The following is a 22,791-nucleotide window of genomic DNA, read 5'->3' as shown; positions in this document are numbered from 1 at the left end:
TCACAGCTCTGCTGAGCACCTGCTCTGGAAATGTTTTCTCCCATAACTTCCCTGCAGAAACTTTGCAACAACCCTTAAGTCCCTGTGGCTATCTGACAATCGTGAATCCCACCCAACCCTACTTTCTAAGGGAGAGAGAGGGTGGGACCACCTGACCCCCTCGGTCTGTGGGTTGAGGACCACACTCCCCGTCCCCCACCCCGAGCTCCTCTCTGTATCTTACTGGACCACATCCCTGGCCTGCAAACAACCGCCAGCGTGAGCAGGTGTATGTTTTAGAGCGTGAGGTTCCAGGAGACCATTACTTCCCACTGCTGCTTCCCCTTGTTATTCAGGTTTCAGCAAAAGCACCTCGGGGCCACAGGGTGGGGGCTGGGGGAGAGCTTCTTACTCTGTCTGGCCCTGACCACCCCCACGCCCCTGCAGGAGTGCTGTTCAGCATCGAGGTCACCTCTACCTACTTTGCCGTGCGGAACTACTGGCGAGGATTCTTTGCGGCCACGTTCAGTGCCTTTGTTTTCCGCGTGCTGGCCGTGTGGAACAAGGATGCCGGTAACAGGGAAAGAGGGAGGCTGGTAATGGGGCGTGTAGGGAAGCTCCTTAGGGCGGTTTAGAAAAGGAATGGATGGCATTATTTCGGAAGTGGGCCCAAGGATATAGAGCAAAGATGTAGGTCCTGGATCACGGAGTAGAAGGGCAGTGTTCGGCCATAAAAACTGGAAATTCAGTGGAAGAGGTGACATTGGCCTCGGAGGAAGGAAGGAATTGACCCTCGGCTGATGACCCTGGCTTCCCCTCGGGTCTCTGTGGCGCTCCCACCATGCCTTTCCATCCCGTAGTCACCATCACCGCCCTCTTCAGAACCAATTTCCGAATGGATTTCCCCTTTGACCTGCAGGAACTCCCAGCCTTTGCCATCATCGGGTCAGTGGAGTGCCCTGGGAGTGGTTAGCTGGGGGTGGGAGCAGGGCAGGGTGCGGCTTTGGACTGGGAGGGGCTCAAGCTGAAAGCCTGGGGGCAGGCGTGGGTGAGTGTGAGTTGCTGGGGGAGGGTGGGCGCCTGGTATTTGTTTCCCTGCCACAGCCAGGTCTGGGATGAGGGTTCCATTGCTGTACGACTTGTGCCCTCAGGATTTGCTGTGGGTTCCTGGGAGCTGTATTTGTGTATCTGCACCGCCAAGTCATGCTTGGTGTCCGAAGGCACAAGGCCCTCAGCCGGTTTCTGGCGAAGCAGTGAGTCACTGCCCTTCTGTGTCCTACCCATTTACTTTCTGCTTTCTCCACGAGCCCCTCCCTTTTAATCTTTCTCAAAGGCTGTAAATGCCAATACATGACTTGCGATAAAATATAGGAGCCCTGATATTCCACATAGAGAGAGAACACGGTGTGGTTTGCCCGTTAAAGATTGCTTTTTGGTGGCAAGAACTTCTGTGTTTAAAGAGCTGAGGATGGGATGCCTGGGTGGCTCAGTGGACTGAGCATCTGACTCTTGGTTTCAGCTCAGGTCATGATCTCACAGTTCGTGGGCTCTCTCTCCTCTCTCTCTCTCTCCCTCCCCTTGCCCCACCCCTCTCCCTCACTCACTTTCTCCCTCTCCTAAAAAAATAAAATAAAAATAAAGAGCTAAGTCTGCAGTGGGCTACTAGGACCCAGCTAGCCAGCTCATTGTGACATCCACTGTGGCTAACTTGGGGGGGCTTAAATCTGTGTCTTTTTCAGTCGCCTGCTGTATCCCGGAATTGTCACCTTTGTCATCGCTTCATTCACTTTTCCACCAGGAATGGGTCAATTCATGGCTGGAGAGGTCAGCTCCAAAGAGTCTGGGGAGGGAGGTGGGCGTCAGGTCACTGAGCTGGGACTAAGCCAGGGCAGGGCCACAGCACAGACATCCCTCCAGCTTCTGAGCACAGGTACTTTTACCCAAGTGTAGAATCTCTCCCCAAGAACAGACAAGAGAGACCCTTGAAAAATGAGACGAGAGAATCCACTTGTATGTTTGTTTGTTTGTTTGTTTGTTGGGAGAGAGAGAGGGAGGGGCAGAGAGAAGGAGAGATAGAATCCCAAGCAGGCTCCACGCTGACAGCAGAAAGCCTGATGTAGGGCTCAAACTCATGAACCATGAGATCATAACCTGAGCTGAAGTCGGATGCTTAACCGACTGAGCTACCCGGGAAACCCCAGGAGAATCAGTTCTGTACAAAGCGCTAGCACCAAACATCCTTGGAGACCTGCCCCCTTTTGCTTCTCCCTCTCACAGCTGATGCCTCGTGAAGCCATCAGTACCCTCTTTGACAACAACACGTGGGTAAAGCATGTGGGTGACCCTGCAAGCCTGGGCCAGTCGGCTGTGTGGATCCATCCACAAGTCAACGTCGTCATCATCATCCTCCTCTTCTTTATCATGAAGGTACCCCTCCTTGCACTCCTGACCCCCTAAGCTTCTGTCTGTTTTCAACCTGGAACCCATGGTTTGCGTAGGATAGAAAAGGGTAAACTTCATGTGGACCGAAAAACAAGTAGCTGGAAACCATAGCGCAGGTAAGTTGCCCATCTATAGGAGTGAGCCAGTGTCTATTCATGTCAACTTAGCGATGTTACCATCATTACCATAAGCCTGCTAAAAGTTCCACTTGCTAAGTGCCTAAGATGTCACAGCAGCCTGGTAAACAAGGACAAGACGGGGTGGAGCAGTATAGATGACTGTGAGAACACCTAAGATAAGCTAACCAAATCCCACCACATATTAGAGAATTGTATACTTCATTCTCCATGCGTCTGATTATCCATTTTTGGATGATTTGCATATCCATTTTCCCCCTGTCTAGTGGGTAATCTCTTTTCTAGAATTGCGAAAGAGATAAAATATTTAAATCAATTTTATTAGTGGCTATATGTAATTTTTATACATGGTATTGTTCCCTAGTTAGGTAGCGAGGCCGTGAGGATTTTACCACTCTCAAGCCTTTTTCTCCTAATTTCAGTTAGGAAACCACAACTGGTCTCTTACATCCGTTCTCTTCCATGTCTGCCCATCAAGGACCAAGTATTCCTAAGCTTCTCAGTCACCGCCTTATACAAAGATATTTTTATTTCCACCCCTAGTTGTGACATCTCTTCTGGCTGCTGCTTGCCTTTCTTTTTTCTCTTTTGATGATTGTCTTATTACTGACAGTGCGTGTTGCCTGTATGTTCCAAGATTTCCTCTGTATATTAGGGTTCTCAAGTAAAAGACTGTCCACACTGAACCTTCATGCTTTTGAATACCTTGCTATTAACTTATCCATGATAATTTTTGTGAATCTATATTTTCGCAGGATATGAGTCACTAAGTTATATATGCTTATGGCTGGAAAAAATGTCTTTGTTTTTTGCTGCTCCTTTAATGTACTTGCCAAGGATCCCATGATTAAAGATACTAGGTGCTTGACGCACCGGGTTCCAAGTCTGTGACTTACATTCTCAGGATTTGCTCTAGGTTTCTGGAAGCTGTATCTGTGCCTGTTCTTTCCCGTTCCACTCCATGTGGGTTCAGTGGGTCAACAGCTTCCATATTTTGCACACCTGCTTTATTAATTAGGTCCGTTTTTGTTTCTTCCTTCACAAGATTTGATATTTTTATCGTAAAAGTAGTCTTGCTGTCTTGTTAGGGATTTGACTTTTGGACTTCCAGTACAGCGTTCATCTTCTCTCACTTATAAATCGCAGCTTCCTGTAAGTAACCGAGTCCAAGTTTTGATAGCATCTCAGAATTTATTGTTCAAGGAAAATAATATAGACTGAGCTGTATGGTAACTTTGGGATCATATATACTTTTTTTTAAATTTTATTCAAATCCAAGTTAGTTAAAGTAATGTAATAATGGTTCCAGGAGTAGAATTTAGTATAACACCCAGTACTCATCCCAAGGGCCCTCCTTAATACCCATCACCCATTTAGTGCATTCCCCCACCCAAGCCCCGCCTCCCATCAACCCTCAATTTGTTTTTTGTACTTAGGAGTTTCTTATGGTTTGCCTCCCTCTCTGTTGTTTTTTTTTTTTTTAATTTTTTTTAATGTTTATTCATTTTTGACAGAGAGAGGGAGACAGAACGTGAGCGGGGGAGGGGCAGAGAGAGAGAGAGGGAGACCCAGAATCCGAAGCAGGCTCCAGGCCCCAAGCTATCAGCACAGAGCCCGACGCGGGGCTCAAACCCATGAACTGTGAGATCATGACCTGAGCCGAATTCGGACGCTTAACCGACTGAGCCACCCAGGCACCCCTCTCTGTTTTCATCTTATTTTTCCTTCCCTTCCTCTATGTTCATCTGTTCTGTTTCTTAAATTGCACGTATGAGTGAAGTCATATGATATTTATCTTTCTCTGACTTATTTCGCTTAGCATAATTCATTCTAATTCCATCAATGTTGCTGCAAATTGCAAGATTTCATTCTTTTTGATCGCCAAGTACTCTTCCACTGTGTATATATACCACATCTTTTTTATCTATTCTTCAGTCGATGGACATTTAGGCTGTTTCTATAATTTGGCTGTTGTTGATAGGATCATATATACTTTTAAAAATATCAAGGTTTGGGGGCGCCTGGGTGACTCAGTCAGTTGAGCATTTGACTCTTGATTTCAGCTCAGGTCATGAGCTCATGGTCATGGGATTGAGCCCCACGTCAGGCTCTGTGCTAGCTGTGGAGCCTGTCTAGGATTCTCTCTCTCCCTCTGCCCCTCTCCCTTGCTTGCATGCACTCTCTCTCTCTCTAAAATTAAAAACAAACAAACAAACAAAAAACCAACTTTTTTTTTTTTTTTACAGGAGAACAAATCTACATCTTTATTTATTTACTTTTCAGTTAGTTTAAATCCTTGAGGGGTACAACGTCACACAGATTCTGTGGCCAATGGCTTTAGTAGGAAGGTTGCTTTGGAATTTGGCACGAACCATGCCACTGTTTCCTGGAGCATGAGTTACTTTTCCTGAGTATTCTGGTTTTGTTCGGTTTGCCACCAGGAGTCACTGTATTGTTCTTTGCCTTGTACACAGAAGCACATCTCTTGCCTAGATAGAATTCAGTTTCATCTCGACATAAACACCTTCAATTTTAAGAAGAGCTGTGTGTTCCCTCTGGTTCTGGAGACCCCGCTTATAGCCAGCAAAAATGGCTTTGGACCACAGCCTTCCAGACATACTTGTCATTTTCAGGAGTCCTGTTCCCAGCAGGCCTCCACAGGTTCCAAGATAGTAGAAGGAGCAAAAATAAATAAATAAATAAATAAATAAATAAATAAATAAATAAATAAATAAAAATAATTAAAAGAAAATGTCAAGCTTTTGAAAAGTTTTGAAGAAACAAAATACTGTATATTTTTCAACATTTCCCCTACACCTCACTTCACCTCATCCCAGATTCCCAAGTATATATCTGGATTCAACTTCACAGATTAAAGTTTATTCTAAGAAGCCTAATTGGATTATATAGCAGGACTCAACTGTATGTCACTATTATTAATTTCTCACTGAATTACATCCTTGATAATGTGTATATCATAAGCGTGTCAGGGGGAGAAACTCATGTACTTCCTGGGCTATGTTTCAAGCCCCACAGTATGTAGCAGGCCTGTGCTATTCTATAATATTTATACACATAAAACCACTCACTGCTATAAATCTGATATTGTCTGATTGATTATCATTGCTTCCAGCATTTTCACTGTTCTGCTCTTGGACACATACACATCCCTTTATTCTGAAGTGTAGGTAATGGTCTCTCTGTCTTAAAAATAAATTTAAAAAACATTTTTTTAAAAAGGGTGCCTGAGTGGCTCAGTTGGTTGAGTGTCCAACTTCAGCTCAGGTCATGATCTCACAGTTCGTGAGTTCGAGCCTTACGTAGGGTGTGCTGACAGCTCAGAGCCTGGAGCCTGCTTCGGATTCTGTGTCTCACTCTCTCTCTCTGCCCCATCCCCAAATCATGCTCTGTCTCTCTCTGTCTTAAAAAAAAAAAAATTTAAAGTATAGGTAGTAGATTACCTATACACACACACATATATACACACACATACATACATACATACATACACAGGCAGTATCCATACAGGTAGATAAGGTTCTCAGCTATTGATGAAAGGAACTTCCGTATTCCTCAGTCTTAAGACATAGAAAGTATCACCATGCAGTAAGTCACCAGCTCCCACAATGGGTATGAATATTACAACTTCTCAGTTTCCCTTTTTAAGAGTCCAACATCATTACCTGGTATCACTGTTCAGCATAGCCCAGGGTTCAGTAGAATTCTTCATAGCACTCCTTCTTGTGGAGGGTCTAAATAAAGTGACATCTGTCATAACAGGTGTCTACTTTCCCAATTCTCTAGAACTGAGTGTTTAAATTCTTGGGAGTTATTTGTGTTCCACATTACTTACATTGCTTCTGGATCCTTCCTTTCATGCGCTAATAGCTCAGAAAGTTTGCTAACCTCATATGTCATTCTTTGTGCTACAGGGGTTGATCACTTCCATGTCCTCTGATCCTCATCTGTTCTTACGCATATCTTGGGGGATAATCCAAACTTTGTCCTCTGAATTCAGCCCTATTATCCACGTATTATCTGTATTACTGGAGTGTTCAGGTTAACCCAAGCCAACAAAATTCTATATGGCTTTCATGTGCTTATTCCAAAAAGGTGGCACAGAATAGTTCAAGGGGTCTCCAATTGTTATATGTCAGAATCACTTATGAAGGTTAAACTAGAAGGGTCTAGAACTCCATGTCTAGACAGACTGACATGGTGTCTGGTCATCTGCAGTTTCAACCAGTTTACCAGTGAGCATTTCTGTTGGGTGTTGTAGCAAATATTATCTCTGAGAAGCCTTTTCTGTTTTGTATGGACACTATTTGCACGGACACTTGCATGGACCAAGCAAACTCTCTTCTTTGTTTCCTTCCTCCCTCCTTCCCTCCCTCCCCAGTGACCTACCTACATCTGACTTGCATTTATGAGCACCATGCCAGTGCTGAGAGCAGGTAGAGAAGAGGCATGTGGTTGCTTTCTACTCAAGGCGTTCTTAGTTTATATCTCTTCACTTGACTTTGCAGTTCTCAACTGTTTTACCCACTCATATTCTGACCTGAAGAAGTATGTATGCATTTTGCATCAACTCAGAGCTTCTGGAAAGAAACCTTCCCAGAGTTTCTGTCATGGCTCTTGACACCAGCCCTGTCTCAATGGAATCTTTTTTTTTTTTAATTTTTATTTATTTTGAGAGAGAGAGAGACAGAGAATGAATGAGGGATGGGCAGAGAGAGAGGGAGATAGAGAATCCCAAGCAGGCTCTGTGCTGTCAGACACAGGGCTCGAACTCACAGGCCGTGAGATCACGACCTAAACTTAACCGACCGAGTCACCCAGGCACTCCTCAAGGGAATCTTTCTAAGGTTCAGAATATTAAGAAATTTATTTCTTACCAGCTTACAGTAAATTTGCATAGGTTTTTAATTGTAAATGTTTCATCCTGTCAATTTGTTCGGACTTAGCTGCTACCATCTTTCACCAAATTAGTTTGAGATCTTTTTGTAAGATTAGCTGACTTATTTTGGAAGTGATACGTAAACCTAATTCACATGCTATGTCTCACATTTTTATTTCTTTCACAGATATTTCAAAAGCTCAACCAATACTCTTTTCTCCACTCTTATTTCTCAATTCTTCTGCATTCCTTGCCACAAAATGTACCTATTGCTTTTGCTAAAATTGTTCCAATTTCTGTTGGAATACTTCCCGACAGAGTTGGCCTTGGAGATTGGCTAGGTTTCTCAGTGTGCCCTTCCAGGATGGCAGGACAGATCTGATGTGTTTTGAATCTCTGCTTAAGGTGATTTGATGTTAGGAAATGGCTCCGGCAAGACAGGCTTCGCTCCAGACTCCCTTGTGAGGTTTACCATATAAACAGCTTTGTAAATGACCACCTCAAAGCTACATTAGTCATGTAGTAAGTCACTAAGACTTTAAGGTGTCTGCCACTTAGAAATGGGCTCTTTTTCTGACTGGGAAAAGATATCCTCCAGCTTCAAGACTTTTAGGCTGTTCAGCTGAGGTGACCTTTTCAGGCTAAGAGGGTACAGTATAGGCCAGGAGCCTTCTGGAGCAGGGACAGGAGTCTTCAGGGGCTCCACTCTTCCTTCTAGATTGCCTAAAGGCAAACACAGTCGCTCCAAGTCAGAACGATTTGAGTTAACGATCAGGAGGAACTTTCTTATAATGTTGTCTTTGGTTGTCTCTTAGACTGAGCACTCCACGTTTTTTTTGGTTCTGGAGGAAGGGTGCAGACAAAATGGCTTCCAAAAGGATTTGCTATCCCAGGGTTTCTGTGACTCTTGAAGCAAGAAGGAGGGTTGGAAGTGGGGAGAGGGTGGAGTGTATGCATGTGTATTGGGCAGGGTTGAGAGGGTGTCCTGATGCCTCTTTTTACCCCAGTTTTGGATGTCCATCGTGGCCACCACTATGCCCATACCCTGTGGAGGCTTCATGCCTGTGTTTGTGCTAGGTAAGTTCTGGTGGGAAGCCTGGGATCTTACTGAGAGCTGCAATCTAGGGTACTGGGAAATCAAGGAAAGGTCTGGATGCTTGGGGCTTATGTTTGGTCTTAGTGCCCAAGCAGGGATTGGCTCTGAAAATATAGAGGATCTGGAACTTGGATCTTTCAATACCTTCGTTCCTTTTGTCTTTCCTCTAGGAGCTGCATTTGGAAGACTGGTGGGAGAGATCATGGCCATGCTATTCCCTGACGGTATCCTATTCGATGACATCATCTACAAGATCCTACCCGGGGGCTATGCAGTAATTGGTGAGACACATTCTACCCTCCGGAACCCCTAATAGCCACACTCAGACTCTCCCATGACATCTTTATTCCAGGCTTCACAATGAGGTTTTAATTTTATGCTATTTGATTCAACTTTTGTTCAAATAATCAGCCCTTGGCTCTGACTCTCATTAGCTCTTATTGAACGTCTTTGAGCCTTAGTTTCTTTCTGTAGAAAAGGGATTATTATGGGGATTAAACAAGATAAGAAGGAAAGCACCTAGGATTGTGTCTGAATGTTTGGTGAGGGATTTTTCTTTGCTTCCAAAGAATCAGAAACAGCAGTGCAGGTGACTTGCTTGGATACTCCCAACCTACAGATGTGCCAATATTGATGGGACTTAAGAGTACATGACTGAGACCTAAGAACATGTGCTCATCCCTGCCACTTGTCACCTGCATGACTACAGAGCAAGTTAGCTACCTTTCTGCACCCCACTTTCTTTGCCCTCACGTGACTTCTGAGATATCTCATGGTCCTAACATTCTGATAATCTGTGATAATCCAACTGAAACCATCCAACTGAAACCATGTCTAACACAGAAGCCAGTGTAATCCTCAAAATTAGTATGCCTCCTCCCTCCTATGTTCTTCACCAAAATCCCATAACATCTAAGGCCATGCCTCCTTTAAATATAGAAGCCTTGGGGCGCCTGGGTGGCGCAGTCGGTTAAGCGTCCGACTTCAGCCAGGTCACGATCTCGCGGTCCGTGAGTTCGAGCCCCGCGTCGGGCTCTGGGCTGATGGCTCAGAGCCTGGAGCCTGTTTCCGATTCTGTGTCTCCCTCCCTCTCTGCTCCTCGCCCGTTCATGCTCTGTCTCTCTGTCCCAAAAATAAATAAACGTTGAAAAAAAAATTAAAAAAAAATAAATAAGTATAGAAGCCTTAACCGGCTTTGCATTGCATATGGCGACCTTACTCCCCGATCACAGTCCTTTACAAAAGCCTCTTTCATCAGTAAGAGTCATCTGCTCTTATTCCCCATCAAGTAAGCTGTACACCCAACATGGGGCTTGAACTCACCACCCCGAGATCAAGAATTGCACGCTCTACTGACTGTGCCCTTCTCTTTTGTAAATTTTTCTTGTTCTCTTTCCATGTATACCTTCTAGCAACTATTTCTGTTGATGGGAAAACATAACTAAAAACAAAGACAGATTCTGTTTTCAAAGAGTTCACAGAATCATAACATTGTAGGTCTGCAAGGGCCTTACAACTTATTTAATACCTCATTTACCTCAGAGATAAGAATATGGAATTCCAGAAGCATCAAGTTCTGTTCGCACAGTTGAGAAACTGTAGAACCAGGATCTGACACAGGTGTCATGTTCCAAGTCCACAGCCTGAGTCCTGGGTTTGACCCTCTTCATTCATAAATTGTTGACATCAAAACCTGAGGCCCAAAGTAAAATGCTATCACTGGGTTTTAAAATGCTCAGTTAAGAACAGTCCAAACTTCTGGGGCGCCTGGGTGGCTCAGTCGGTAGAGCATGTGACTCTTGATCTCAGGGTTGTGAGTTCAAGCTCCACACTGGGTGTAGAGACTACTTCAAAACAAAACAAAACAGAACGATCCAAACTTTCTAAAGCAAGGAATAGATAGGACATCACTGTCTTCATTTTATAAGTGAAAATCCGGGCACACACAATGATTTTGCAAATTGCCAAAGGACAATCGAGTAAGATTAAAATGGTTTTCTAATACTTGAGCATTCTCACCACTACTCTTGACAGATGATTATGTCAGGAGTGTTGGTACTGACTGGGGTCATGTCTCCCCATTCTACGTCACTCCCATGGCATCCTCACGTGCCCTCCATGCCAGGAATGGCAACCTTAACCCACCGCTTCCTGTGTGTCATTCTAGGGGCAGCAGCGCTGACTGGTGCAGTGTCCCATACGGTCTCCACAGCTGTGATTTGCTTCGAGTTAACGGGTCAGATTGCCCACATCCTCCCCATGATGGTGGCTGTCATCTTGGCCAACATGGTGGCTCAGAGCCTGCAGCCCTCCCTCTATGACAGCATCATCCAGGTCAAGAAGCTACCCTACTTGCCTGACCTTGGTTGGAACCAGCTCAGGTCAGGGGCACCAGCTGGAATTAGTTCAGACTTGATGGGCTGGGGGTGGGAGGTTCTGAGGTTGAGACCAAGGTTAGGGTCAACATTTGGAAACACTGCTTTTTACTTACTTTTATGTTCCCATGTACTTGATGAATATTATGAGTGATGGAATGCCTGGGATGGCAAAGGAACAAGCGTATGGTGGGGCTAACCCCCATGCTTTCTTCCTCCGTAGCAAATTTACAATCTTTGTTGAGGACATCATGGTGCGTGATGTGAAGTTTGTTTCAGCTGCCTGCACGTATGGGGAATTGCAAACCCTGCTCCAGACCACCACAGTCAAGACTTTACCACTGGTTGATTCGAAAGGTCAGTGGGAAGGAAGGAAATAAACTCCTGAGCTAGCGACCTGAACAAGGGCTCCACAGAGGTGGAAGAGACCCTGTAGTGTGGGCTTGTCATTAGGGACCACCCATTTGTGCCACAGCATACCCAGCCTGTGTTCCTTAAGGAACACGATCATCTTTGAGAAGGAAAAATACAGTCCTAACACAAGCGCAAGAAGATAGTTAAAAATCCAATTAGAGAACTATAGCTGATTCTCATTAGTCATTGTAGTTATGTTCTCTAAAGTTGCCATGAACGCTGAATTAGGGATATGATACTGAACCATTGCCCTGGAGGAAATACAGGGTTAGGTTCCTCTGGTCACATTTTCTTCAACTAATCAATGCATAAACTTGGTTTATGTGTGTTTCTCTTTAAAGACAGCTTATTTCATGTATATAGTGTTGATTCACTAACTAGAATTCATGGCCGACAGGGCTATAACTCAGGCCTGAACGAAGCTTGCCTAGCACACGGATGTTCTCCATAAGGCCTATCACAGCCTTCTTGCTTGGGGATGGGGAGGGGTGGGGTGGGGTTTAAGCAGCAAAATCACCAACACAGAACCAACAAAAATGTGAAAACGTGGCATTAAACAGACCATGGAAAGAATGCTTGTTTACAATATGGGAGCTGAAACAAGAAGCAGAGCATCACTTTTGCAGCTTAGCTGGGAACACGTGCACAGGGAGGCCCCCGGTCATTCGCCGCTCTGTACAGGTCTGTGAATGACGGCGAGGGCACCTTGAGCACTGATCTGGGGGTTACAAATACGCCCCCGTATTTGAGACAGGAGACAAATTTCCAATCAAGGAATCCATGAACAGTGAGGCTTAGCCCCTTATGTGGTTCTCTTTGCTACTTCACTAAACGGTAGCTGTTCTTTAGTGCCCGACGTGAGGGGCAGAGGAAACCGGTCTGTATGAAGGGGTGAATGGTTTATCCTTTTTAATGTTTGTTTATTTATTTTGGGGGGTGGGGGCAAAGAGAGACAGGGAGAGAGAATCCCAAGTACTCTCTGCACAGTCAGTGCAGAGCCCCGCTCAGGGTTCGATTTCACGAACTGTGAGATCATGACCTGAGCCAAAATCAAGAGTCCACACTTGGGGCATCTGGGTGGCTCAGTCGGTTAAATGTCCAACTTTGTCTCAGGTCATGATCTCACAGTTAATGAGTTCAAGCCCCATGTCGGGCTCTTTGCTGACGGCTCAGACCCTGGAGGCTGCTTCGGATTCTGTGTCTCCCTCTCTCTCTATCTCTCTGCCCCTCCTCTGCTTGTGCTCTCCCTCTCTCTCTCTCTCTCTCTCTCCCTCTCTCTCTCTCAAATAAATAAACATTAAAAAAAAAAGTCGACGCTTAACCGACTGAGCCACTCAGGCGCTCCGAGGAGTGAATGGTTTAAAGCAGTGATTTCACACACTACTTTATTTCATCATCCATTGGCATTTAATCCTGCTGTGTATTATTTCTTGTGTAGTTTATATATCTATGTCTCACTAGATTGGGAATTCTTTGAGGGCAGACACTGTAACTTCTATCCCCTTCAGGCTGTCTCCCTGTAGGTATTTACTAGATATTAAATCGATACTCGCCTAGTGCTTGAATTAGTGTAATTAAGAAGAATCATGTACGGCCACTTGGAGCCATTAAATTTGTTAGTTCCTGATTTCAGATAATCAGAGTATCCAAATTGTTCAGGTTAGACTCATTTTAATATTTTCCCCAAATCCCAAATACTTTTTAAGTGGCCTCTAAAGCAGTGGCTTTTCATTGGAGTCTGGGTACAGCCAATGAGATACAAGGTTTTCATAATAATGACAAAGACTTAATGGTAAGATTTATCTTAATAACACTGCCGCAATTTTATGGGCTTACAACTTAATGAAAAGGTTCATTATGGTAGCAGAAATTTCCATATATGAAACACCTTCCCAGGAAAAGTAGGCGTTTTGTTTATATCCTAGAAGGACCCAGAGTCTTTAAGTGATTAAGCATCAGATATCCTTGTACACTTCTTTCAAAGTATATTCACATCTCAGCCTATATAAGTGGATTTTAAAGTGTTTGGTTTTTTTTTTTTTTTTTTGAGACAGGGTTGATTAGCTATTTTGATGCCAAGTTCACCTATTTACAAACAGCCTGTATAAGGAAGGGCTGCATTCAAATAAGTACAAATTAGCACTAAGTAGGATAGTATCAATTGGGTCTCTAAGTGCTGAATGAGTGAAATAAACGGGATTGGGTGAGGTCAGTCCTGGCAGATGTTTGAAATGAGTTCTCAGAAAGAGAGGGTAAAAGCTGGGAAATGAAGCAGGGGTGCTGGGCTTCTGCCCCGGACTGGATCCTGCGGAGCGGGGAGTGGAAGGAGCGGGCCCTCAGGCTGTGCTCCGCTCTCCCCCAGATTCAATGATCCTGCTGGGCTCCGTGGAGCGGTCAGAGCTGCAGTCCCTCCTGCAGCGCCACCTGTGCCCTGAGCGGAGGCTGCGGGCAGCCCAGGACATGGCCAGGAAGCTATCTGAGCTGCCTTATGATGGAAAGGCGCGGCCTGCTGGCAGGGGGCACCAAGGCATCCCATCCGAGGCCCGGAGGGAGTCCTTTGCCTTTGTGGATGAGGATGAAGAGGAGGACCTCTCTGGGAAGCCCGAGGTGACCAGGCAGGGGTGGGGCTGGGGGAGCTGGATAGATTGGGGCAGAGGACAGAGAGGGCATGCTGATCACTGAGAAGGTCAAAGAGACCAGTGTCCCTGGGGGCCAGGGGCTGAAGGAGATAAGGTTGCAGGTGATGGTACCAATGAGAACCCAAAGAGACACAGGAATTCTGAAAGGGGAGAAAGAATAGAGGTCGAGAGATTTCCCAGGACACCAGCTGATAAGGGGAGGAAAGTGCTAGGCAGCCTCTTCCCCAAGACTGAGAATTTTTACTGTTCCTTACAGCTGCCTCCTCTCCCCGCTCCTCGCTCCTTTCCTACCGCTCCATTGTCCCCAGAAGAGCCCAATGGGCCCCTGCCCAGCCACAAACAGCAGCCAGAAGCCCCGGAGCCTGCAGGTGAAGATTCTCCCAGCATGCACCCGCATTCATGCCTGTGGCTTCTCTCTGGGCTCTCCTCAACCTAACAGCTGCTACTATAAGGAGGGGGGCGGGTGGATGGGATACCTATACATTGAGTCTCCATATCACCGTCCCAGGGAAGGGCAAGAGCTGATTTAAGAGGGTAGGAGAGAGGGTGTCCATGGAGGTGACGCATCCGGGAAGTACACACCTTGTTTGGCAAAGTGTCAGGGGTCCCTCAGAGCCTCCCCAGCCGGCCGTTTCCTCCTAGGACAGATACCGCTCTGTTTCCGTTTCCATCCACTTGCCACTCCCCTCAGGTCAAAGACCCTCTGTCTTCCGGTCCCTGCTGCGCTGCTTACTGGGCAGACCTCGCCCCACAAAGAAGAAAACAACCCAGGTGAGAGCAGATGTGTCGCGGAGGGTGGACAGGGAAAGGGGCGTGCCTCTGCGAACTGAGACATCCATGGTCTGCAAGGCAGAAGTGAGAAGGCCCCACCATGGAGAAAGTTCATATGGAAGAAACCATGACTAGGAAGGCAGGGATCTGTGGCCCTGGACTGTGAGAGATGGCTAATGGCCAAAGGAACCATAACTGCCATGAAAAGGGAAAGAACTTGGACCTATGTCTTTCTTCTCTAGGAGTCAACGGATTTGGTGGACACCATGTCACCTGAAGAGGTAAGAGAAACAGGAACAACCTGGGGTGGACTGTTCTGCCAAATGGAGACACTGTTCCCTTTCTTCATTATGTTGTTGTAAGGATAAGATGTGAGTCTAGGCCGGAAAGCATTGTGAGAGGTTGGGAATGAGATACGACTATGGAGGGAGGGCTGGGCACATCGCTCAGAGGTAGCTGTTCTCAGAGGGATCAGAAGAGGGAAATTTTGAGCCTCCAGGCATGGATGGGACCGTAGTGCTCAGATGAGTCTTAGATCTTATAACATTTAGACATTCGGGATATTGTGGACCAGGCAGAGACTGTGTAGGAAGCATGAGCTTCACCTGAAGTAAAATGGCAGGCAGCCAGCAGTTACACATAGCGATGCAGAACAACATGGAAGCTGAAATGGTCCATGCCTGCCGGAGGTTACGATGCTGGATTGGTCAGGGTCCTGAGACAATGAACTACAAGAAAATGCCAGTAAACAAGACTGGAAAGAACCAAAAACCTAGGGCAGATATTGACAGCAGTGCCCCACTGGGACAAACACCTATTTCCTAAAAAAGATAGTTATTGAGTCCGTGGTAGAGAAAATCTGGCCCTGAATCAGCCTGGCTGTGCGGAGCAGACAGACGGGGAGCAATGATCTGGAGGAGAAAGCTGAGCAGTACCGGTCCGAACAGACCCTGGGGTTGCAGAGACACAACAGGGTCCATTAGCAGCCATTCCATTTAGCAAAAGAATGCAGGCCCACCATGGAACTGAAAAGGTAGAGTTTTTTAAAAGTAGGTAGATGACAACCATAATGGATATTATTTTAAAATAAGCGTCTTTTTTTATAAAGTTTATTTATTTTGAGGTGGGGGAGGGGCAAAGAGAGAATCCCAAGCGGGCTCTGAGCTGTTAGTGCAGAGCCTGACACAGAGTTCAATCTCACAAACCATAAGATCATGACCTGAGCTGAAATCAAGAGCTGGAACGCTTTAATCGACGAGCCACTTAGGCACCCCTAAAATAAACATCTTCTTGGTTGTCCAGACTACATGGGGGAGGGCACGGGACATCACAAGAGAGGAGGGAAGTCTGTCCCTTCTCTCCTTGTCACCCCTCAAAACACACACCCTTCTGATGAATGCCTTATGGACAAATGGAATAGATGGGCACAGAGGAGAGAACAGCTACAGCTTTTGCCCCCAGGCAGGAGTCAGGTGGGTCATGACAGTGGTTGAGGAGGGTTTTGCTGGAGTTCAAAACCAATAATAATACTCTTTTAAAAACTACCCCAGAGGGAAAGCTAGCTAGTTGATCAGTGGGGCTATTTAATTACCACTGGAAATAAAGTGCCACCAGAAAGCATGTATTTTTAGCATACGTCTTTCCTAAAAAAGACTTTAGGGATGTAATCTCCCACATGACCCACTGGGCCATTCTAGGAGGATAAGATCCATAGGAGTAAAAATTCAGGATATTCTGAACATGGTTTTCGGATGAGATCAAGAAGGCACTCTTGGCAATATCAAGGTGACACCTTCGGAAAGAGCGGAAGGATTCACTAACAGGTCACCAGAGGTCATGTTTATCTGTTCCTCTGTTAGGAGTACACACAGTTAGAGCCCCAGTTTGTTACCGGGACTGAGCCTTTACAAGTAGTGGGACCCCAAAGCAGAGATCCCCTGCCCCTTGGACACAAGCTGGGGGTTCCTGGAACTTGATCAGCAGTCAAGGTCGGAAGCACTGCTCTACCTCTGTGTCGTCTTGGGCAGGCAACTTATGCACCCTTTTCCTCTATCTCCTCATCTGTAAAGTGGAGGTAATGATAGGTCGTTGGAGAGGATTCAGTGAGTGAAGACATGTAAAGCCATCTGAATGATGCTTGGCACAGAGGGAGTGCTTGGTGCATGTATGCTGGAAATGGTTCTGTCACTGTTGTTGTTCCTTAAGGGGAGACAAGAATGGAACCAGGGAAGGCAGGAAATGGTTGTAGAAAGATCCAGGAGGACAGGATCAACCAGACCAGGGTTGGCAAGGGCCCTACAAATAAATCATGTCTCCAGCACACCTGCTAAGTGGTCATCCATCCTGTGCTGTGAGGACCAGCCAAACCCTGTGTGAACCTCCCGTCAGGAAAGGGGGGGCCTGGAGGAGGTGTGGTTGCGGTCCAGAACAACCAGGAAGGGACAGATGGAGAGCACACCAGCCTGGACCATACACCGGGCACGAGAACCGGGATGTGGCCTTCAGAGACCTTCTCCGGAGCTTGAGACATGGGGACTTGGACAAACAGAAAAATAAAGGAGCACAGCGATCGGAAGGTGCTGACTGAGAAGAGATTTCAGGAAATTTTAGATTCCATTATAAAAGTCAGAGCTCTCCTGGATCATTTGGAATCTTGGGGATTTGGGTGCGTGTATCTAAATCAAGAGGAGATTAAGGCCTTCGTGCCTTAATGCTTCTGTGATAGACAAAACAAAACAAAAATGGTTTGACTCCAGCCAGTCACATCGGGTGCCATGTGAGTCGGTATAGCTCTTCTTCACGCCCAACAAACAGTCCCCGCAATCTGGAAGAGACGAATGTGCTGGTTTCTGCACAACACGCGGTGGGCAAACGCACGTAACACTCCTAGGAGTTTACGTCCAGGGCGCCTGGGGGGGCTCAGTTAGCTGAGCAGCCAACTTCAGCTCAGGTCATGATACCGTGGTTCCTGGGTTCTAGCCCCACACGGGGCTCGCTGCTGTCAGCGCAGAGCGCGCTTCACTTCAGACTCTCTGTTCTGCCTCTCTTTCTGCCTCTCCCCTGCTTGCACTCTGTCTCTCAAAAATAAATAAACATTAAAAAAAAAAAAAAAGAGTTCTTCATCCCTGTCCTGTAGGCAGAGGTAAGACAAACGCCAGTAAAAGACTGAGCATGATCCATGTCATTTCTGTAAAGGAGGGCCCAGTAGTGTGCTATAGGAAACGAAAAACCTGCTCCTGGGAGGTCAGGAGAGCCTGTGCAGGCAGGGTGGGGGCAGTAAGGGGAATCCAAGGGGCGAGAATAGCAAACGCAGGTTTGGGAAGGCACGTCTGGTTTCCCTGAGCAATGGGGTATCACAGGAGTGGTGGAAAATAAGACTGGGCAGTTGGGTTGGGGCACGGGGAGTGGGGAGGGGAGGGGGTAGAGGACAAGAAGACAGAGAGATGCTCTTTGTGCCTGAGAGACAAGGTGATGTGGGGCCTGATGAGGGAGGAGAGGAGAGGGTGCTGGCCCCTGGTGGGAAGGGAGGAGGGCTAGTACTGGGGGGGTGGGGTGCGGTCAGTGACACTCCATTGTGTATTTCAGGGTCTGGGCTGGCTAGGAGGGCTGTTTGGGGCCCCGGCTGTAGATCTGAGGCTGAAGGGGGCCCCGTGATACTGAGCGACGGTCCTACTCTGCCCAACAGATTGAGGCCTGGGAGAAGGAGCAGCTGAGCCAGCCGGTGTGTTTTGACTACTGCTGCATTGACCAGTCTCCCTTCCAGCTGGTGGAGCAGACGTCTCTGCACAAGGCGAGTCCTCGCCCACCACCGCTCGGGGCTGCTGCAGGCAGGGGAGGTGTGGGGCGGCCACGCACTGACCTGCAGCTCTCTTCCTGCAGACCCACACGCTCTTCTCGCTCCTCGGCCTCCACCTTGCTTACGTGACCAGCATGGGGAAGCTCAGGGGCGTGCTGGCGTTGGAGGAGGTAATGACATGTCCCACTGGAGCAGCAGGAGGAAGAAGGGGCACAGGATAAGGGGGTGGGGAGGGGATGGCTTGACATCTGGGGGGGTCCCCCAGACTTCCCACTCTGTTTCTCACGCGGAGACTGGAGGGGGTGGGTGGCGCAAGGGGCAGGTGGAGAGGACCGCCCCCAGGACCTTCGTGGACTGCTTGGGTTTGGGGTGAGGGTTCAGGGCGTGAGTCACAGTTCCATGTGTGTGATCTGTGGGAAAATGGGATGGGGTGGGATGTGGCTGAAGGAGGCCTGAGGGTCACCAGGAAGGGGCCCTGCCAGAGGAGCTGGAGACTCGCGGTCCCGCGGGTACACCTCTTCCCCAGGCCCCGTCTCCTGCCTCTCCGCGCGTCCTGTTCCTCCTCATCATGCGGGTCTGTTCTCTCGCGCCCGTGTCTCTCACCTGCCCCATCTTCGTCCTCTTCCCAACCGTGTACCCTCTTTCCCTCTCCCCGCAGCTGCAGAAGGCCATCGAAGGGCACACCAAGTCCGGGGTGCAGCTCCGCCCGCCCCTCGCCAGCTTCCGGAACACGACGACAGCTCGGAAGAACCCTGGGGGCCCGCCCCCTCCCACGGACACGTGGAGCCTGCCTGAGGACGGAACCGGGGCGGCCGGGGCGGGGGACAGGGCTCCCGCCTCCCCAGAGACCCCCGTGCCCTCCCCCTCCCCGGAGCCCCCTCTCTCGGTGGCTCCAGCCAAGGTGGAGGGCGAGCTGGAGGAGCTGGAGCTGGTGGAGAGTCCCGGGCCGGAAGAGGAGCTGGCTGATATCCTGCAGGGCCCCAGTCTGCGGTCCACCGATGAGGAGGACGAGGATGAACTGATCCTGTGACGCCTCCAGGACCTCCTCCTCAAGACTGTCCAGAGGCCCCGGCCCCAGGCTGGCTTTGTGTGGGAGAGGGTACGTCCTGAGGTTGGAGGGATCACACCGATGTCCTGCCCCCTCCTGGGAATTGTGAAATGGGATAGTGACAGTCTTAGAGGAGGGTTCCTTGCAGCAGAGAGTAGCCTTGATCAGTTATTTAGGCCACGTCCCCCCATCCAGACAGGCAGGGGCTTCTAACCCCAGCGGAGGGCCTGATAGTCCGTGGGGTTTCCCGAGTCTCTCTGGTGTGTGGGGTGGGACATACCCTGCGACTTTCAGGCCTCCCCTTATTCTCCAGGAGCCCCCTGATGTTCTTGTCCCAACACCTTCCTGGCTCTGCCTATGTGTCTGCCAGTCTCCATGGCGGGGACCCACATGACTGTGGCCTGTGGAGATGGGAGGCCCTCATGACCTCGTGGACAGATGGCCCCGGAATATACCCCAGAACAGTCCGCACCCCTCTCTCAGAGCCCCCCACCCCGTTCTCCCACTGGCTCACACCGGCTCCCTGGAAGTTGCCCCCCCCCCCCCACTACCTGTCACGAGGGAAGGGTCATCGCTAGGGCACTGAAAGGCCGGTCCCATCACCTCCTCCTTTGCCTCAGACTTAAGCAGTGCAATGCGGATAAAGGAGGGGCAGCCTGACAGAGAAAAGTTCTCTGTGGAGGAAGCAGGGTCACTCCTACCTCCTTCAGGCAGAAATCACTCCCATACCAGTTTCCTCACCCTCCAGTTTCCAGGTCACTCCCTGGAAACATACATCCCCCTCCCCAGTGTCGTCACTGATCTGTCCTGCCCAAGGGTCGGCTGTGCCCTCCCGCTGCTGTGGCTGTGGCTTCTTCTACCCGGCACCAAGGCTCAGGGCAAGGTCACTGGGTCACTCAGACACCAGCCTTTAGGCTGGTTCTTTGTGTTCCTCTCCTAGAGGTGGAGAGAGGAGGGTTCAAAGTCAAGGTGGCAGATGTCTTTGATGCTTCCCACACTGGGGAAGTCAGATCCGTATCCTCCCCCAATCGGCAACAGGGTGTCTGCTGCTAGCCTGTCTTTCTTGTAAGTGGTCTCGGGTGCTCTGAGCCTCCACACCCAAGGCTTTCCTCCCTCCCTCCTTTTATGCCTTGTCTGGTTCTGCAGTTTTACCCCTTTCCGATATTCTCCTCCTTCTCCTCCCCTGTGCCCAGTCTCCGTCACCCCCCAAATAAGACACTCACAGTCAGATGTGCCACCACATTCTGTTTAGTGCCATTGAACACAGCCTGTAGCCCTCTCCAACATCACGTCCCTTCCACCTCCCCAGGCCGAGAGAGAGAGAGAGAGAGAGAGAGAGAGAGGGCACAGCCTGGGGAGGGGGTTGGCAGTGGGCATGTGAGCCCGTGCCCATGTGTAAATAATCTATAATATTTATATATATATATATTTATATATAATTCTCTCTGTAATATATGTCATAGAATCTCTCTTGGGCCTGGGGTGGGAATGTCACATTACGAAAACATGCTAAGACTGGCCATAAAAATGAATTATTTCCCAGACCTGGAAGACACAGAATGGGATGTAGAAGTGGGGGCAAAGAGAAGGGCATACACTCATTCACCAAGAGCCCCTCCTCAGCTGAGGGGCAAGAAGGAAGGCGTGGGGGGCAGTGGGGCAGTGGAAGGGGAGGAATGGGAGATTTGGATTTTTCTTTAATAAAGTGATTTGAAAATGAAAGTGCACCCCCCTCCCCCCAAAGGAAAATCACTGAGCAAGAGCAGTTTCATTCACAAGAATATAAAAACAGCCCTGTTCCAGGACTGTCGTAAAACGTGCTGCACAGCCTTTAACCCCAAAGGAAAAAGCAACCCCCCCGCCCCCCCCCAGAGCCTCTTCCTGCACATGCCCCTCCCCTCCCCCTAGAATAGGCTATAAGCAAACCCCATGCACCTGCCCCCAGCACCAGAGAGCAGTTCCTCCCTCCACCAGAGTCCTAAGAGGGTCCCAGGGCAGGTCCTTGGTTCTTCTCCCTCTTCAGAGTGGGAAATGCAGGCCCCCACCTGACCTCTGATCTGCAAGCCCCCTCCTCGTGCAAAGTCTGCTAGACTCCCTCCCAGTTCCAGCCACTGTTTCAGGGACCATCTGGCTTCCTGGGAGAAGGGAGGGAGGAAGGGAGGACGGGGAGAACGCCGCTTCAGTCCACCTTTCCCGACTCCACAGGCCCTGAGCAAAAAGGAACTGTAATGAACGAACCCGCTGGACTGGATGGCCGCCGCGGTCCGGGCACGGGGGCAGAACATAGGCACGAAGGGGGTGAGGCTAAGAGGGAAAGGTGGTGCGCTGGGACGGCAGGTGGCACAGGCGAGGACACAGGGACTCGCCAGCATGCAAAACCCCGAGGACCCGCGGCAGGAGTCTGGCGTGAGGGCCACGCGAGGCCACTTCCAGAGCTCCCAGCTACTGGTCCTGCCGCCACCTGAGGCAGGTCACATTTTCAAACACGCGAGGGGTCTTCTGTTGAGACAGTTGTAGAAAAGGTGACTTTGCTTACGTGTGCTCACCGTGCCCACTCCTGGGTCCTCCACAGACCAACCCCAGGAAAACCATTCTCCCCTCCCCTGGAGGACACGGGCCCTTGTTCTCGGCTGCATTTTAGGAGCACAGATGAAAGGGTGAACTCCGTGGGGGTGGGGTCATGGATGGACAGAAACACCCCGACTCTCAGCCTCCTCATTCCAAAGAAATAGAAGTCTGGGGCATGGGGGGGGGGGGTGCAGTTCTGCCCAGGGTCTGGGACAGTGCTCCCTTCCTGGCAGAGGAGAAAGTGGTAGGACCCCTGACAAACTTTGGGTGGGACACAAGGCCTTGGACCCGCAGCCTTCGTCGGGCACGAGGAGAGGCAACAAGGAAGCTCTCAGCTTCTCTCTCCTACCCACAGTGTCCCTGTGTCACTGCAGCAGGGAGGGCAGTGTGCCGTCCAGCTCCACAGCTGCGGCGGCCTTCGCTCTACCCCCGGCCCCTGCTGTCAGGATCTCTCACAGAAGCGCCACACAGAGGTCCCCACCACAGTGGGAACCGGGTGGGGGAGGGCACGCCGTTCCAGGGGCGTATGTCTCACTGTCACCTGTCCTGGAAGGAAGAATACTCTGATTCTCCTCTCTTCCTCCACAGGAGGCCTGGGGAGGGAGGGAGAACACCTGTGAGGCCCTCTT

The 22,791-nt window shown here is 48.9% G+C and overlaps 1 protein-coding gene across 3 annotated transcripts in view; it reads left to right on the top strand.

Annotated features, from left to right (window-relative positions):
* Window positions 1-21,352, top strand: part of CLCN1 (chloride voltage-gated channel 1) — a 34,705-nt gene extending 13,353 nt beyond the window's left edge. For 2 of the 3 annotated variants that reach the window (XM_053217949.1, XM_027075657.2), the window contains exons 8-23: window positions 427-552; window positions 840-924; window positions 1,131-1,232; window positions 1,719-1,803; window positions 2,257-2,406; window positions 8,463-8,532; window positions 8,722-8,832; window positions 10,719-10,932; window positions 11,150-11,283; window positions 13,703-13,947; window positions 14,236-14,347; window positions 14,671-14,750; window positions 14,993-15,031; window positions 18,436-18,540; window positions 18,630-18,716; window positions 19,205-21,352. In XM_053217949.1, the coding sequence (XP_053073924.1) occupies window positions 427-552; window positions 840-924; window positions 1,131-1,232; window positions 1,719-1,803; window positions 2,257-2,406; window positions 8,463-8,532; window positions 8,722-8,832; window positions 10,719-10,932; window positions 11,150-11,283; window positions 13,703-13,947; window positions 14,236-14,347; window positions 14,671-14,750; window positions 14,993-15,031; window positions 18,436-18,540; window positions 18,630-18,716; window positions 19,205-19,576 (2,117 nt within the window). In that variant the 3' untranslated portion in view covers window positions 19,577-21,352. Of the gene's footprint in view, window positions 1-426; window positions 553-839; window positions 925-1,130; window positions 1,233-1,718; window positions 1,804-2,256; window positions 2,407-8,462; window positions 8,533-8,721; window positions 8,833-10,718; window positions 10,933-11,149; window positions 11,284-13,702; window positions 13,948-14,235; window positions 14,348-14,670; window positions 14,751-14,992; window positions 15,032-16,955; window positions 18,125-18,435; window positions 18,541-18,629; window positions 18,717-19,204 lie in introns of those variants that run through there. The other variant, XM_053217950.1, reaches the window with a different exon arrangement.
* Window positions 21,353-22,791: the final 1,439 nt, after the last annotated feature.

Source organism: Acinonyx jubatus, chromosome A2 (assembly GCF_027475565.1).
Source record: "Acinonyx jubatus isolate Ajub_Pintada_27869175 chromosome A2, VMU_Ajub_asm_v1.0, whole genome shotgun sequence".
Classification (NCBI taxonomy): domain Eukaryota; kingdom Metazoa; phylum Chordata; class Mammalia; order Carnivora; family Felidae; genus Acinonyx; species Acinonyx jubatus.
This window is presented reverse-complemented; position numbering and strand designations above follow the sequence as displayed.